The 18803-nt window shown below is 36.6% G+C and overlaps 1 protein-coding gene across 1 annotated transcript; it reads left to right on the top strand.

The window, feature by feature from the left end:
• The first annotated feature begins 322 nt into the window (after window positions 1-322).
• On the top strand, window positions 323-10596 carry LOC120427565 (mediator of DNA damage checkpoint protein 1). The gene is made up of 4 exons (XM_039592439.2): window positions 323-827; window positions 897-1441; window positions 1505-3430; window positions 10012-10596. Exons 1-4 carry the CDS (start codon window positions 461-463, stop codon window positions 10534-10536), a joined length of 3363 nt encoding a protein of 1120 aa, XP_039448373.1. The 5' UTR covers window positions 323-460; the 3' UTR covers window positions 10537-10596.
• The last annotated feature ends 8207 nt before the right edge of the window (window positions 10597-18803 follow it).

Raw genomic sequence — 18803 nt, 5'->3', positions numbered from 1 at the left:
GACAAGCCACCGGAGCTTTTCGCCAGTGTGTGCGACGCGCGTAGCAGCTGTAGACTTTTCACACTAGTGGCACAGAAATTCGCAAACGAGTGCAGATAGATGGTTAGTTGTAAAATGTTATTTATTTTTGATATTTTCATGTTTAGTTGGATTGAAATGTTGCAATTAAGAAATTGTTCTAATTTAAACTAATGAAACGGTTTTAAGTGTATTTGAGGCGATTGAAAAACTTGATTTAACTTGCTCGCTTGCTCTGCAGACATTTCGCTCCGGCTGTTGACAAATCTGACAGCCCGGCGAAAGCTTCTCCCTCGGAGACGACCGTTGACCGTTTTGAATCGAGTCATCACAATCATCCGCGTCGGTCTTTTAAATTTTCTGTCTCGAAATAAAAAGTGAATTTATTAAAAGTGCGCGTCCTAAATTAATGGAGTGATCTGCGTGGCGTGCCCGATCCACCATGAATCGCGTGATGCGCAGCTACACGCCCGACCTGAAGGTCGCGGGAACGACGCCCTCGCGGATGTCAACAATCGGAACCTCGACGACAACTCCGATCGGTTCCGCCACCCGGCGTCGGTACTCCGTTTCGTCGGTGGTCGGAGCCGGTTCGGCGCTGGTCACTCCGCCGGCGCGGAGTTTCAGCCAGGATGCCGTCGGGACGCCGGTAAACAAACGGATGAGCCTGCACGAGAATCTGATGCTGAAGATCTTGGCCACTCCGGTGGACCAGGCGCTGCACGAGCAGGCCAACTCTTCGGGGGACGAGTCGTTTTGCAGCTCGCTGGGGACGTCGTACTCGATCGAACAGCTGCTCGAATCGGATGGTGAGTTTGGATTGGTTATGGTTTCTGGAAGTTCCGGATTGATTGGTTTGTTGGGTTTGATTTTTACAGATCAGCTTCGCTGCACGACCCCAACGAACGGGTTGGACATTCAGAATAATCCGCGGTTGGCGCGGCTGTATAAGGATTTGCACAGTCCGTCGGCTACGACCCGGGTCCGGGCGTTGAGGGCGCTCAAATCGCCGTCTAAGCGGGACGCTTACGGCCAGTTTGATGTGCCCCACGAGGAGCAGGACATAATTACGGAGGAGGAGCGGCGCACGCCGACGGAGAAAACGATCCAGCAGGTGATGGCCGGCGTTTGCGTGTACATTGAGGTGCGTTCCGGCGCGGACAATCGCAGCGACGGCATCAAGGACGTGGTGGCCTCGCTGGGGGCGAAGGTCAACGATAAGCTGTACAAGGACACGACGCACGTCATCTTCAAGGACGGGCTGATGTCCACCTACCAGAAGGCCAAGAAGATGAACATCCCGGTGGTGTCGATTCTGTGGATCGAGGCGTGCAAGCGCCATCTGTGTATTATGAATCCGGTCAACTTTCCGATCTCGAACCAGGAGCGCTACGATAATCCGGAACTGTTCAAGAAGATTCGGGTAAGAATGGCTTGTTTTGTTGAATTTTAGGAATGTTACAGGAAATTCTTTCTCCCCAAACAGCGCCAAAAGTCGATGCAACCGCGCGCCGAAGAGCTCAACAGTGGCTCAACCGGCAAGAAGCGCCCCACCGAAGGTGGCAACTCTTCCGCCACGTCCACCCGCAAATCTGTGATTTCCCCGCCGGCGAAGCTGCCGGTGCTGCACCGCATCCGCAAGGACGACGGCCTCGAGCGCATCCTGAACGAGTTCCAGATCGACAACGCCATGACCCAGGAACCGCAGGACGATTTCGACAAAATGCTGGCCGGTCCGATGCGGCTGCTGGAGCGGTTCCGTAACTCGCCGGTCACCAGCTCGGGCGGGGGCTCGTCAAAGGCGAAGAAAAGCCAAGAGGAAGAGGTGACCACGCCGGAGGCTCCACCGCGGTCGATCCGTAAGTCGCTCGCGTTCGGCGGATCGGCCGAGAAGGTTACGCCGGGACGACGACGGAGCACCAGCAAGGAAGTTACGCCGGTGGCGAAGCCGACTCCAAGGCAGCGTCGCAAGACGATGCTGTTTACACCACGAGTGACCAGCGTCGAGGAGGAGGTGGAATCGCCGGCGGTGGTCCCGGTCGTTCAGACGTCAACGCGAACCCGCCGGAAGACGTTGGCCGTGTCGATGGACGAAAACAGTCCGGTCAAGCGGCAGGACACGATCCGATCGCCGAAGCCGATGGAACTCTCCAAGCAGAATAGTGAGAACCAGCAGGAGAATGTACCGCCGTCGGCGGCGGCCAGAAATAGCATCTACTCACCGAGCAAGATGGAGCAATCTTCCGACAAGACTGACAAAGTGGTGCGAGTTGAGATGGGATCGTCACCGCGGCGTACTCTCGGTCCCAAAACGTCCGAAAACGTTGGCAAATCCAACTCTTTGAAGAAAGCAATCACGCCAGAACTGGACGCCAAAGATCTGGAGGCGTTCCGGACGAACCGGCGCCGAACGCTGTACACTCCCGGCGTCTACGACGAGTCGGATAAGGCGACTCTGGCCAAAGAAACGCCCGTACGGAACCGACGAAGCACCTTCTTCAACCCTCCAGCCAACTCAACGGCAACCGACAGAACTCCACTCGGAGCGTCAAACAAACGCCGAACGCTGTACTCGTCCGCGGTCGACGTTCCGGAAACGCCGGAAGAACCGTCCCAAAAACCAACCATCGCCCCCAAGAAGACCCTCCTGGAAGAGTACCAGTCCAGCTTGACGAGCTTCAGCTCGACCCGCACCCCAATCTCCGAGCGCCGCAAAACCATCTTCGACATCTCGATGGACATCATCGACAAACGCCTCTCGCAGATCAACCAGCAATCCAAAGCCTCCGCCACCCCAGAACCAACAAACCGCGTCGAAGCCGCAGCCGCAGCCCTCAAATCACCACCCCCACGGCCATCCTCCGTCTCGCGCCAAACCTCCCTGGAAAGCTTCTACCGAAAAGCCTCAAAATCAACCGAGAAATCCATCAAGTTCAAATCCTCCACCGAGCTGCGCTCCTCAACCGACTCGGACGTCACCTCAACCGCACCCCGCAAGCGCAAACTCTTCAACGCCCAGCCCTCGCTCAGCACCGATTCATCCTCCCAATCCGACACCCTAACCCTCCCGGACAACCCCCCGAAGCGCGCCAAAACTCCCCCACTGCCAGCAGTCAGCAAAACGCCAGCGCCCTCCAAACGGCGCTCGCTGGCCGTGGCGAAGGCGGCCACCGCCGTCAAAACAACCCGCCGCAGCTCGGTGCTGTTTGAGGCGCCGGTGAAGCAACCCGCGCGACCCGTCATGGGAACGCAAGCCCGAACCATGAAGGCGCTCGGGCTGGGAGCCGGACTGCCGACGGCGAGTTCGCAGTCCTCGCAGCAGAGCAGTAACGGGTCGCAGCAGTCGGCGGCGGCGCAGTTCCGGCTCGCGACGACGAATCTTCACGCCGATCAGCAGCGGTTCGTCAAAGAGGTACGACTCGCGTAGATTTGGTTGATTTTTTTTTCTTTCTATTTTTATGTGTGTTTTTTTGTTTGCTTTCACCAATCTCAAGACTGTAATCATTTCGGGGCATTGTTTCAAACAAGTCGACAAATTGTAATATATTAACAAAACTTCAGTTGAATAAACGTTCTTTAGAAAAATTTAACAACCGATTGTTTTGCTGTGTTGGAAGAAAAGAAATATGTCCAATCTTGGCTGAACAAAAAAAAGATCTCCGAGGTGGGTAAGTTGAAATTTTGAATTGCTGTCACTGTATGTTAACACTATTTATAAAACCATGTTCTAACATTTGTTGGGTAAATTAAAAACTTGTTGTAATTTCTTCGGCAAGATTGGCTTCATTTCTCTCTTCACTTCATCAGCTATCGGTTGTCGGTTTTTGTTGAGCTATCGTTTATGGTTAGTGAAATATGATTATTCTATCGGCGAACCGATGATAATTCATTCAATGCAACTTCTTGAAATTAACTTGTTTAACACTTACAGGCCTAATGGGTCATATATGACCAAAAAATCTAAACTTTCTAAAGTAGCCTATAATTTTCGTATGATCCTCAGGATTATTTTCCCATCCTTACCTCAAAGGGTGAACTTAAGGTTTTGACGAGTATGTCGTTAGATAAAATCTGGAGTTTTTTTGAAAAGGTCCAATAAACCAAAATTTCAGTTTTTGCATTTTGGGTGTTTTTTAATACCCCTGACTCAAGGCGGTTTCAAAAACACCCAAAGAGCAAAAACTGGAAATTTGGTTTATTGGACCTTTTCAAAAAAAACTCCAGAAATGTGAAAATACTCTGAAACATTTGGGATCACCCATAAATAACATGAACATTTTTCAATAATTCGTTTGTAGTGTAAAATTCTAACATTTTAACAAAGTATCGTATTTTCAAAAATACTGTAATTTTCGTGTGCATGCAAAATGGATATCAAACGATATAAAATTTTGCGTAGATTTGCACTAAATTAAAGGTAAAACTGTAAAATACTTTTTTTGGGTCAAAACCGTATTTCTTTATGAAAAGTATTAAAATTTGCATAATTTACCCATATCGCAAATTACGGTATTTATCCGGTATTCTGTGAAAATTTTTGCATTTGAGATTGTTGTGGAACTCGATACAAACGAAAAAAAAAATTGAAATATATATACTGCCGTTCTACGCATAATTGTCCCATGTCAGTTTTGGACGATTTTGACTTTATGACATTTTTAAGTTTAGTCTGATGTGTACTTTAAGAAAAACACATAAAATCTGGTACTTTGTTCGCAAACTCATTAAAAACAACACCAAGTCTGTTTGTCCCATCGTTAAACTTCTACGCATAATTGTCCCACCAAGTATTTTCTAACACGGAATCATCAGTTTTACTAAGCATTATGTCTTGTTTACCAGTTGTATATCAAGATAATTACAAATAAGGGTGATAAATTGCTAACTGGGGCGATTAGGGACACATAGGGCGAATAGGAACCCACGGGACAATTATGCGTAGAAACACAGAAATCGATCGAAAAATTTCAATCGCGTTTTTCTCAGTTCCACTTTTTTGAACATGGGACAATTATGCGTAGAACGGCAGTATACTATATAAAAATTTAAATTACAAGCCTTGGTATTAAGTTGTTTTGCATGCATTAGTTTTCAAAATGTCGAAAAATTGACGGAACTTTTTTTTGCCGAAAAAACTTTTTTTGCGGTACTGTACAACGGAATTTTACAAAAATTCGAAATAGTTTTGATCGATCCCAGACATGCTAAACGTGTTTTTAAACGCAAGAAAATGCATTTCTAATTGTTTTCAGTTGATTAGACATCTACTTCCATTAAAATTTTGCAGTTTTTTGGAATTTGTTTTATCCTCTGATTTTTCGAACAGATTTTGAAGGGGGCGACATAAACTTTAAAAAAATCAACGGCCCAAATAAATATTCAATTTTTTCATATTTTTTTAAATTAAAACTTCTAAAATCAAAATATAAAAACAAAACCTTAAAAGAATCATACCTATTAAATAAAAATTATTAATTTGAAAAAAAAATAGAAGTTTTCATTTAGTTTCAAAAATAAAGAAATTTGAAAATTAAAAAAAATAAAACCTAAAAAAATGTGAAAAAAAGAAAATTGCTGAGATTTTTAAAATCTGAGTACATTTAAAGTTAAATTTTAATAGAAAACTTATGTTTTGCTAATGTTTATGATTCAATTTTCAATTATAATTAATTATTTTCAATTAAAAATTAAATGCGTTACTAAAACATGTCTATGATCTCTCAGGGTGGCCACTCAAGTCGGGAAATCGGGAAAGTCGGGAAAAAGTCGGGAATTCGCCAAAATCCGCCAAAAATCGGGAAAAAGTAGGGAATTTATGAGCATACTTGATTGAAAATTATTTTTTAACTCTTGAATAATTTTGCAATATTTTGTAAAATTTTCAAAATGAATTCACTCATTTCTGCTTTAGTAACTTACTTTAAATTTAAGGTTCTTTTCACTATTTCAATATATTTGAGTATAGAAAAGCTGTTAAAGGCATTCAAAATCTTAATGAATATTGGAGTCTTTGACACAGATTTTCATAATATTTTTTTATGAATCAAATGATCGCTTTAATTTTTGTTCATCAAACAAGAGGTAAAGTTAATGAAACACTAATATAAAAATAGAACATAATGGCCAGCTTAGAATTATGATTCTATTTCATTTTGACACATAATTGGATATTTGGTAACAGATTCCAACTTGAGATTGGCAACGGTTTTTTTTTGGTGAATATTTTTAATTGTTTAACTAAATTCATTTAGTAATTTAAAATATTTTTTTCCCCAAATGTTGCCCTTGAACTTTTTTTGTGAAAATGGCTAAATTACCTACCATAGATAAAGCTTGATTTTCAGTTTTCGGAAAACCTAAATTTAATATCAAAAATTACAAAATTAAAATTAAATTTTATGAATTCCTTGACATTTTTCTAAATCCTTTGAATGAATAATAACAGCAATTATGTTTCAATCATTCTTTGATTTAAAATGATGATGAAGTTTTGAAAAAATAGGAACGCTATTTTAAGTTCAGTTATCTTTAACTTTTTGTCATTTTCAGTTGAAACGAAGTATCAAAAACTATACGTTTGCCAATTTAAAAAATAACATGGAAGTTATAAGTATTGTTGAACTTTCGATTATTTTTTCAAAGACTAATTGTTTGTGTTTCTACTCTGAATCATAATAATGAAATTCCATTTTTGAAGTGTTTTTTTTATTTATTGTTTAGTTTTTGTATTTACAAAAAATGCCTATATTTGGATTTTTTTTAAATTCATTGTGATTTTTTTTTCGCTGGTTAATATTGACTGTTCTTATAGAAAGTTTTTTGTTTGAAATCATTCTTTAGATAAGAAATGCCTATTATTTGAGCATTCTGGAAAAGTCTGGAAAAAAGTCGGGAAAAAGTCGGGAATTTGAAAATGGAATTTGAGTGGTCACCCTGATTTAAAACGTGTTTTTCATTCCAAACCATCTCTGCTAGTTGAATTCCTGTGCATTTCACTGAATTCGAAATTACCCTTTAAAATTATTGCCTCTCCTAATTTTAAGATATTAGGATTGAATTTTATATTTAGATTGAAACATTTTGCTACTTTTTCAATATTTTATTCATTTGAATAAATTCTGAAACAAATTTTCAGAATTTCGTTTTTAATTGCTGATATTTCGAATACTGGCTTGTCTTATTCAACAGTATTAAACAATATTGTAATATTTTGTGTCCTAAATAATTATAATCTGTCTAAAAAAACTTTTTTAAAGTAGATGAATATTCTGTATCTAACATCTGTACATTAAAAAAAAAACATTTAGCTCCATTCTACATTCTACTATTTTTATAAAAGGTTTTTAATCACTTCCAAACCGAATTGAACTTGAGTTTTATAATAAATTTGATTCAAATTTCTACCAGAGATTTTTTTCAAAACTCCTAACAGCTTTTTAGGATTTCTCTGTTTTTAGAACTCGGTAAACATCCAAATTTGGCCGTTAATTTTGCCTGCTTTGTTTTATACTAATCCAAGAAAGATAAGTTGTTTCTTCGGAAAATTAAAGATTTCAAGAAATCTATCATTCGTCAGATTTGTATTATTTTGTATGTGATTCCTACCGCTTCATTGGTTCATTAATATTTAATTCCTAATTTTTGGATTATGACAGGCCAAGGGCGAATGATGCTGATGATACCTCTTCAGTTGACGCTCAGGCGAGGAATATCCTGGAAGGAGCGTCACTGACTACGTCCGTATAGTCCTGTTAGATTATCTTGATCAAGACAGTATAGCTCTGGTTCCTTGCAAGTGTCCTATCTTCTTACCTCCACGTTGGCTTGGTTTTCATGATGACCTAGCTAGCCTGGCCTGTGGAAACGGCTCGTAAACCTTTGACCACCGCGGGTCAGAGTCGAGACGGCTAAAAGAAGGTGGCGCGACAATGTGGGAAAGGGAAGTAATTTGTGATTGAAGACGGTATTGTTTTGATTCGCAGTATGTTGAGTCAACTGCTGTGGATGTACCTGAAACATCGCACAACGGGGTTTCTCTTCTTTCCATTTTTATCTACCATTAGAGAGCCTGGAGCTTATTAGAGACAGGGAGTAGACGACCTGTCAAATTCCATACAGTGGGAGCCTACCTCTCACCTTTTGGTACTTTGACATGTTTTGGTACTTTGACAAGTCTGAAGTGTCAATGTTGGTACCGATGAATTACCCTTTTATCGCACAACTTGCATTTCGTTCGGGTAAAACGTCAATTTATCAATGTTACCTATTTATGGAAATTCAAATAGAAAGTGATTTCACGTAATTTATTGATTATTCTCTTTGATGGAACAAACATTAGTAACTTTGTTTTAATTCTTATGTCGCTATTATTTACTCGGCTATCGATATTTGGTAAGCCCACACCGCCGGAAGCTGCGCTGGCTAAAAAATAAAAAAAAATAAAAAGCACGAGTTTTACAAGCTACTTCGCTTCCAGCTAGAAATTTTTAATGTTAGTAAACAAAAGACGCCATATTGCAAAAGATGTGCGGTAGGCTGGAATCGCCATCTGTCATCCCCCTGATTAGAGAGCGGACACCACGGGCCTGAGCTGCCAATCGTGGCGCGGGAGCTGTCAAGCGGAGGTGCCTATCGAGCAAAATCCTTTGTCTTTTGCTCGATTGGTACCTCCGTTTGACAGCTCCCGCGCCCCGATTGGTGCTTTTCGTTTGAGATGTCCGTTCTCTAATAGGCTCCAGGCTCTCTATCTACCATCTATATTCTGTTTATTTTGTTTCACTGATTCTCTAACACGCCTTCTGTTTATTATCGTCCATTTGTTTTCGATTTTATTTTCTTGATTCTCTTATTTCTCAACGCTTTTCCACTCTATTTACTAATTGATGCTCCTGTAACAAACTGTCTGTTTTCCCTTAATTTGGCAGCGATGACAATTTTGTTTATCTTTATTTATCTATTTGAATCATTTTTCGTCTGCCCTATAAATTGCCCTTATACAATCTAGGCTTGCTTGTTGCCTCTATTTATTAACTATTGTTAATTTCTTTATCTACTTCATAAATTACTATCTTTCTTTTACTATTGATTCTTCAAATAGTATATTTCTTTCACTGTCCATTGTTTTCAATCTTCACCCTTTTCTTTAAAACAAGTGAGGTTCGAGCCCTTACTCAATTTTTGGAATGATCAAAGAATTAACACAAATATTACTATTGTACTTTTGGTAAACTTTTATAACATGCTTAGGACCAAAAATTATAACAAAATACCGCGACAAAAGAAATAGCAACAAATAAACAGACTCAACAATAGGGAAGATTTCAGGAGAAAACAATACACAGTGAATAACAATAAGTTTTTGAATTGAAACTAAAAATAAAACAGTTTTTGCTTTAATGAAAGTTGATAGGCACACTTTAAATGGTTAGGCGCTTATACTTGCATGAAACCCTACTTAATGTACCACCCCCGGCCGAGTTAAAATGCGTAACCGGAAAAGAAGGTGTGCATGCCTGGCACGAACACTCAAAGCGTGTTCTAGCGTGCTGCTCGTACTGACTCAGAGCAAGGGTGAGATGTAGGTGTAAGGGCAGTGCGTGTTCGTCGGGAACCTAGTGCATAAGATCGGTCAAGGCCCGTTCTTACACTGAAAAAAAAAATTGCGAATTGCGAAAGTTTAAATTTGGCAAAAAAAAGTTTTTTTCTGCGTCATTTTTCAATTCGCGAAAGGTTTTTTTATTGTTCGAAAATGAAACTTTTGTGAAATTTTCTCGTCTTTGCAATAAAATAAATAGTAACCATTCGAAAGAGCTGAAAACACAATATTGATTAATTTTTGTTGAAAGAGCAGAAAATTTCACCAAAGTTCATTTTTTTAAACTGAAAATAGAATCAAAAGTGTCCGATATACACATCAGTGGTTGGTACTAGGCATAGTGTCCGACAGCTCTTCGTTTTCTGTAATATTAAACGCCTTCCATCTAACCCTTCCAGACCGTGTCCGCCCTCGGCGGCTTCCTCATCCAGCCGAACGTCACCGACCGCACAACGCACCTGGTCAGCCTGGAAACGCGCCGCACCGTCAACCTGTTGCGCGCCCTGACGCGCGGCCTCTGGATCGTCAGCTACGCCTGGATCGAACAGTCGGCCCGGGCCGGCCGCTGGCTGCCCGAGGACCAGTACGAACTGTGCGAGTTTTCACCGGCCGTCCAAACGTGCCGCAGCGAGCGGCAAGCGTTCGGTTCGCGCTACCGGATGGACCTGTTTGGGGAGTGCGGGGGGACGTTCTACGTGTCGGAACGGTGCGAGGTGCCGCAGGACCAGCTGCGCGAGCTCATCATTACGTGCGGCGGGAAGATTACGGGGAACGCGCTGGCGGCGAAGTATTTGGTGGTGAGTTCGTTGGAGGACGTTGGAGGCGTGCCGAAGGGGGCGTTCTGTGTGAGCCCGCAGTGGATTCTGGACAGTATTCAGGAGAACCGGGTGAAGAAGACGTACCGGTATTTGGTGCGGAAGTGAGACTGATAGGCTTGAATTAGATGAATTGTGAAGTAATTTATGGTCGAGAGAGAAATCATATTTTGGAATAAGAGTTACGGACTGAATTCAGACAAAGAAGCTAAATGTTATTATTCTTCGAAAGAAATTCCTTTAAGCCAGTGGTTAACAAACTGCAGGGTATGAATGAAACTTTTTATGGAATCTGGCCCATTTAGAAGTCCTTATATCAAGTTCTCTTCAAAAATTATGAACAAGTTATAAAATATTAACCTGAACAAAAAATAAATAAAATTATTGTATTGTGAATTCAATTTTCAAACCTGCACTGCCGTTCTACGCATAATTGTCCCATGTCAGTTTTAGACGATTTTGACTTTATGACATTTTTAAGTTTAGTTTGATGTGTACTTTTAGAAAAACACATAGAATCTGGTACTTTGTTCGGAAACTCACCAGTCTGTTTGTCCCATCGTTAAACTTATACGCATAATTGCCCACCAAGTATTTTCTCACACAGAATCATTACTTTTACTAAGCATTATGTCTTGTTTACCTGTTGATAGCAAGAGAATCACAAATAAGGGTGACAAACTGCGAACTGGGGCGATTAGGGACACATAGGGTGAATAGGAACCCACGGGACAATTATGCGTAGAAACACAAAAATCGGTCGAAAAATTTCAATCGCGTTTTTCTCAGTTGAGCAATTCTCTACCAAAACCGGAAATGGATTTTATTTGTATTTTTTGATTTGGCTCAAACTTTGTGGGGGCCTTCCCTATACCCAAATATGCTATTTTGTGTCATTGGTTCACCCATACAAGTCTCCATACAATTTTGGCAGCTGTCCATACAAAAATGGTATGTAAATATTCAAACAGCTGTAACTTTTGAGTGAATTTTCTGATCAATTTGGTGTCTTCGGCAAAGTTGTAGGTATTGTTGAGGACTTTTGAGAAAAAAAATAGGTACACGGATTTTTTTTTTTTTAAAAAATAGTGATTTTTTGAAAAAAATAGTGATTTTTGGAAAAATCGAAGTTTCATGCAAAAACAAGTTTGACATTATTTTTTAATGCACAATTAAATTTGCAATCGAAAAGTACTTTACATATTTTTTGATAAAGGGCTCCGTTTTCTAGATATAGCCACCGAATGTTTGATTTTAGCGAAATATTTGCAGTTTTTCAATTTTTAAAAATAGTGACCATGAGTGACCATTTCTAAAAATATTTTTTTGAAAAGTTCAGAAAATTTGCTATAAAATTGTCTAAGAGACATTGAAGATTGGACCTCTGGTTGCGGCTTAAAGAAAAAGAAACACGAAAATTGAAGTTTTCTAAGTCTCACCCAAACAGCCCACCATTTTCTAATGACGATATCTCAGCAATTAATGGTCCGATTTTCAATGTTAATACATGAAACAATCGTGAAATTTTCCGATCTCTTCGAAAAAAATATTTTGAAAATTTTAAAATCAAGACTAACATTTTAAAAGAGCCAAACATTGAATATTACGCCCATTTAAAATGCTAGTCTTGATTTAAAAATTTTCATAATATTTTTTTCGAAAAGATCGGAAAATTTCACGAATGTTTCATATATTAACATTGAAAATCGGACCATTAGTTGTTGAGATATCGTCATTAGAAAATGGTAGGCTGTTTGGGTGAGACTTAGAAAACTTCAATTTTCGTGTTTCTTTTTCTTTAAGCCGCTGTATCTCAGCAACCAAAGGTCCAATCTTCAATGTCTCTTAGACAATTTTATAGCAAATTTTCTGAACTTTTCAAAAAAAATATTTTTAGAAATGGTCACTCATGGTCACTATTTTTAAAAATTGAAAAACTGCAAATATTTCGCTAAAATCAAACTTTCGGTGGCTATATCTAGAAAACGGAGCCCTTTATCAAAAAATATGTAAAGTACTTTTCGATTGTAAATTCAATTTTGCATTAAAAAATAGTGTCAAACTTGTTTTTGCATGAAACTTCGATTTTTTCCAAAAATCACTATTTTTTCAAAAATTCATAACTCGGCGGCAGATTTTTTGACTATGTTTCTCTATGGCTCAAAAGTTGCGGATTTTTGTCTCCTAAAACATATCAAAAAATCTCGAAAATCAAAAAATACTTATTTTGGGAAATTGAGTTTTAGTGAAAAATAAGTTGATAAAAAAATCTGCAAATTTTTTTTTCCGTGTACCTATTTTTTTTCTCAAAAGTCCTCAACAATACCTACAACTTTGCCGAAGACACCAAATTGATCAGAAAATTCACTCAAAAGTTACAGCTGTTTGAATATTTACATACCATTTTTGTATGGACAGCTGCCAAAATTGTATGGAGACTTGTATGGGTGAACCAATGACACAAAATAGCATATTTGGTCATAGGGAAGGCCCCCACAAAGTTTGAGTCAAATCAAAAAATACAAAAAATAAAAATGGTCGAAATCGGCCGATTTCGTAGAGAGTTGCTCAGTTGCACTTTTTTGTACATGGGACAATTATGCGTAGAACGGCAGTATTTCCGTTGAAATTTTGAAGTTTTTGGGTTTTTTTATCCCACTGTTTTTTGCAACGGCCTAGGGGAACAACATCTAATTCAAGCGTGTTGGCACATCAGCACTTTAACGTTCAATTGCAGCTCATAAAAGCGTCTTCAACTGAAATCGAGTGTTAAATAGTTCGAATAGTAGTTCAAAAGTGTTGGAGAATAAGTTGTTTAAATAGTGGAAATCAGTAAATTAAAATTAGGAGCGAGTAATTAAAAAATATATAAATATTTAAATAACAAGCCATAGTTTTAACATTTCCATGGAAAAAAGTGTTTTAAAATGCATTTTATACTAGTTCAATTGTTTTGCAATCATTAGTTTTCAAAAAAATGTAAGATTTGACGAAAACAAAAATTTTAGCGAAAATAAACTTTTTGCGATAATAAACATCGAAAATTTTCTAAATTTCCAAAGATTTTTAAATCAACCCAAACATGCTAAAAATGATTCCAAACGCAGGGGAATGTATTTTTGCACTTAAATTTACATTGAAATTTTGAAGTTTTTAGTTTGTAATTGTTAAAAAATATTTTAATTCATTCTAAATGGCAATTTTTCCAATCAAATTTACAACTCCAATACTTCTAATTTACGTGAAATTGTCCGGGGATTACGAATACCGTAATCTGGGGCGAATCGGGACTACAGTCTGAATAGGGACAGCTGTTTTTAGAGCACTTGAAGCTTTTAAATTTGGAAATGAATGTACTCATTTTGTTGGTCTGAGTCTGTTCTAACCGAAACCAACCAGAAAAATCACAATATTGTGCTCCAACATCGTTAAAACTGCTGTCCCAATTCGCCCCAAGTGTCCCGATTGACCCCAGTTTATGGTATAACAAAATTGAAACCAAAAAATGCCGCTATGGTGGCCTACAGGGCAAAAACTAACGTTGTAAAATGTTTGTTCTAGAAAAATCAAAAAACCATGAGAAAAACTGCGATTGGCCAAAAAGTTAATACCATAGTCTTTTAGTCCATGAAATTACCTATCTTTTGACCTGTAGGAGTATGGGTGTTGGAGGCTGTTGCAAAAAGATATTAAGGTTTTAAAAAAATCCATTTTTAACAGTAATTTGCAAAAGCTATGAGAAAAAGTTAAACCAATCCTGAATGTCTATGGCTCATTTTGAAGTGCTTCAAAAGACCTGTCGAATGCATCTAAAGAGAGTTGGAAATGATGCAGGGTTGTTACGGGAGAGTCGAAAAAAAATCCGCGCCAAATCCGCGCCGACCTATAATCCGAAACCGCGCGAAATCCGTGACATATAGAAAAATATCGCGACCAACATTTAAGAAATTTTATTTTTTAATGAAGAAAAATTAATTCAGAAAGTATTTGATAAAAATCTCGTTTTCTGTTTTATGAAAGCAATAAATCCATTTAAAAAAATACTTCAAGAGACGGCCAAGGCAAGGGTCATGAAAAAAAATCTTCAAAAAAGAAAATACAATACTTGAAAACCTAAAATTTAACTTCAAAAATATAAGCTCAAACATAAATCAAAATCTAATATTTTAATATGATAAAAAAATTATTTTCGAAAGTCAAAAAATTCAAAATCTAGGCATTTTTATACAGTTTTAAATCCAAAATTCTCACTTAAATTTCACTCCGAAAGAAATTTAATTTCCGATAAATATTTAAAATGTTTTTTTTTCTCATAATTTCAAAATCCTAACATAAAAGATGACTTCAAAAATTGTGGCATTCAAGAATTTAAAAATTTAAGAATTGAAGAATTGAAGAATTTAAGAATTTAGGAATTTCAGAATTGAAGAATTTAAGAATTTAAGAATTTAAGAATTTAAGAATTTAAGAATTTAAGAATTTAAGAATTTAAGAATTTATGAATTTAAGAATTTAAGAATTTAAGAATTTAAGAATTTAAGAATTTAAGAATTTAAGAATTTAAGAATTTAAGAATTTAAGAATTTAAGAATTTAAGAATTTAAGAATTTAAGAATTTAAGAATTTAAGAATTTAAGAATTTAAGAATTTAAGAATTTAAGAATTTAAGAATTTAAGAATTTAAGAATTTAAGAATTTAAGAATTTAAGAATTTAAGAATTTAAGAATTTAAGAATTTAAGAATTTAAGAATTTAAGAATTTAAGAATTTAAGAATTTAAGAATTTAAGAATTTAAGAATTTAAGAATTTAAGAATTTAAGAATTTAAGAATTTAAGAATTTAAGAATTTAAGAATTTAAGAATTTAAGAATTTAAGAATTTAAGAATTTAAGAATTTAAGAATTTAAGAATTTAAGAATTTAAGAATTTAAGAATTTAAGAATTTAAGAATTTAAGAATTTAAGAATTTAAGAATTTAAGAATGTAAGAATTTAAGAATTTAAGAATTTAAATCTAATCTAATCTAATCTAATCAGACCCTAGCGCAGCCAATCTTTCGAAGGGATCCTGGAGAGTGCCTTAGGTTAGATGACGCCTAGCACTCTTCTTGTCATTTATTAACATTTGTAGTGCGCCATTGCATCGGAATGCATTGAAACATCACAAGCGTTAAAGCGGCCAGGCCTACTGCGTAAAGCCGTATCGCAGAGATGACTCGTAATTGGGTTGAGTTTGAGCACTGAGTGTTCGAACAACAACACAATTCTGAATCGACAGGGGAGGAAGAAGCGTGGGGACACACCACCATACGCTCCGAGATTTTGGTTGTATTCGTTGGGAGCACCATGCTAAGAAGGTTTGGTACTCCGGGACCCTCTGGGATGGGACATTGTATTTCCACGAATGCCCTGGACACTATTTGCCGTGGTTATAGCGCCACAACTCGCTCTCTGTAACAGTATTCCTAATTCCAGTCCAAGTTCACCAAGTCGTCATGGCCTAGTGGTTAGCATTTTTGCTTACCAATCCAAAGGACGGGGGATCGAATCCCGCCTCGAGCGACTTTGATTTTTCGTTCATATTCATCATTTCAAATTCATGTGTTCTTAACTTTCTCGTTGGGAGCAGATGGGAATCGAACCCAGAATCATTCGCTTACAAAGCAAACACCGTAACCAGTCAGCCACGGCCGCTCCTTTAAGAATTTAAGAATTTAAGAATTTAAGAATTTAAGAATTTAAGAATTTAAGAATTTAAGAATTTAAGAATTTAAGAATTTAAGAATTTAAGAATTTAAGAATTTAAGAATTTAAGAATTTAAGAATTTAAGAATTTAAGAATTTAAGAATTTAAGAATTTAAGAATTTAAGAATTTAAGAATTTAAGAATTTAAGAATTTAAGAATTTAAGAATTTAAGAATTTAAGAATTTAAGAATTTAAGAATTTAAGAATTTAAGAATTTAAGAATTTAAGAATTTAAGAATTTAAGAATTTAAGAATTTAAGAATGTAAGAATTTAAGAATTTAAGAATTTAAGAATTTAAGAATTTAAGAATTTAAGAATTTAAGAATTTAAGAATTTAAGAATTTAAGAATTTAAGAATTTTAGAATTTTAGAATTTAATAATTTAAAAGCTTAAGAATACTAAAATTATTTTAGATTTGAGAAATATTTTTTGTTTTTTTTCTATATTGTTTTGAATTTGATATTTTTTAGTTTTTAAATTATGACTTTTTAATTTTGATTTTTTTTAAATCTTCAAATTTTTGATTACTCAAATTTTTGGTATTTTAAATTTCAGATTTCAAAAATTTTGAATTTAGAAATTTCAGATTTTTTAAATTACAATTTTAGAAATTTCGAAAATAAATTAGTAGGTATTTTGATTTTTTTTTAATAAAAACTATTAAAACAAAAAAAAAGTTTCGAATTTTTGAATTTCTGAAGCTTTGAATTTGGAATGTTCGGATTTTTTTAATTTTCGCCAAGAATGTTTAAATTTAGAAAAAAAATATTTCTACCGATTAAATTCCATCTAAAATTCTAAAGTGGAGGCCAGCTTCTGTTACGTCCTATCAAGCTCATATTTGGCGCCCACCAGAACAAGCCCCAATAATAGTTTTTGTTACACATTCTAATGTCTATATCTTCGGGAAAAGTTTGATTTACCACATTAAAAATTTAATAAATCCAGTATAAAATTAAAAATAAATAAGGTTAAAAATCATTACTCAAAACTCAAATGAAATTAAATATTTAGAGAAATGACAAGAAACATATAAAAAATAATGTCTACATAATCTTCATCTTCATTTTTCGACGTTTCGTACTAAAACAATACAAACAAACAGTTTCAGAAGAAAATTCAATTAATAAAAAATATGAAATTCATGCACCCAAAGGAAAAAACAATTTTTCGTAATTCCTGATAATATTTTTCTTAATAACTTGAAAGTAATTCTATCTCTCTCAATTAACTTATTTATCAAAATTGCCATCCGCGCGAAATCCGCGCCTGAGCAAAATTAGCCAGCAAATCCGCGCCAGATCCGCGCGAAACGCGCCATCCGCGCGATCCGCGCCGTCCGTAACAACCCTGGATGAAGTTTTACTGAAATGCGAGCAATTTTAAGATTTTTTATGTTTTTTGGACCTCAAACTTCAAAGCCCGTTTTACCCCCACTTCCCTTTGTCGTAGAGGGCTCATATTTGGCATGAGTTCATCTCATGTATAGACAAACAAACGCTGAAAGTTTCATCCAAATCGGAGAACCTCGATACGACCTCTAGAACAAACCGAGCAATATTTACAAATACTGCCTCTTAATTACATATAAAAATCAAGTAAAAAAGTTTTATAAAAAGGATGTTTATCAAAATTCAAGTTTCAAACAATTTCGAATTATAATTCAAATGCGTTCAAATGCCAAAACGGCCCGCCAAGTCTAGCTTTAGGCGAAGTCCACGTGTTGCGCCACATGTCTCAATCCGCCTGTCTCCTCGTGGCCATGCCCAGCTTAATTGCTAATCGCATCAAATTAACCTGTCGATTGTGCTGTAGAAACTCAGTTTCAATTTCCAAGTGGTATTTATTTACCCATTACGGCGCTCGCGCTGACATTGATACATTTTAGAACGTCTCAACGAAAAAAAAATCCTGTTCATCGAACCAAAACAAAATTTGCTTTTGCAGCTGAGCAATTCTCTGAGATTTCGGTCATTTGATTTTTTTTTTGTATTTTTGAATCCAGCTGAAACTTTTTTGGTGCCTTTGGTATGCCCAAAGAAGCCATTTTGCATCATTAGTTTGTCCATATAATTTTCCATACAAATTTGGCAACTGTCCATACAAAAACGATATGTGAATATTCAAAAATCTATATCTTTTGAAGGAATTTTTTAATCGATTTGGCGTCTTGGGCAAAGTTGTAGGTATGGATATGGACTACACTAAAAAAATGATACATGGTAAAAAAAAATTGGTGATTTTTAATTTAACTTTTTGTCACTAAAACTTGATTTGCAAAAAAACACTATTTTTAATTTTTTTTATTTTTTGATATGTTTTAGAGGACCAACTATTTTTAGGTAACTTTTTTGAAAATAGTCGCAGTTTCTCATTTTTTTTAAATAGTGCCCATGTTTGCCCATTATTGAAAAAAATATTTTTATAAAGCTGATAAAATTTTCTATATTTTGCTTTTTCGGGCTTTGTTGATACGACCCTTAGTTGCTGAGATATTGCCTTTTTCAAAAAAGTAACCTAAAAATTGTTATAACTTGAAAACGGTGCACTTTATCAAAAATTCACTAAAGTACTTTTTGATTGCAGATTCGATTTTACATCGAAAAATGAAGTTGAAAAATTTTTG

Source organism: Culex pipiens, chromosome 3 (genome assembly GCF_016801865.2).
Source record: "Culex pipiens pallens isolate TS chromosome 3, TS_CPP_V2, whole genome shotgun sequence".
Classification (NCBI taxonomy): Eukaryota; Metazoa; Arthropoda; class Insecta; order Diptera; family Culicidae; genus Culex; species Culex pipiens.
This window is presented reverse-complemented; position numbering and strand designations above follow the sequence as displayed.

Coding starts and splice junctions, on each gene's coding strand:
- LOC120427565 (XM_039592439.2), top strand. CDS start 461: ATGAATCGCGTGATGCGCAGCTACACGCCCGACCTGAAGGTCGCGGGA. Junction 828..896: donor ACAGCTGCTCGAATCGGATG/GTGAGTTTGGAT, acceptor TGATTTTTACAG/ATCAGCTTCGCTGCACGACC. Junction 1,442..1,504: donor AACTGTTCAAGAAGATTCGG/GTAAGAATGGCT, acceptor CTCCCCAAACAG/CGCCAAAAGTCGATGCAACC.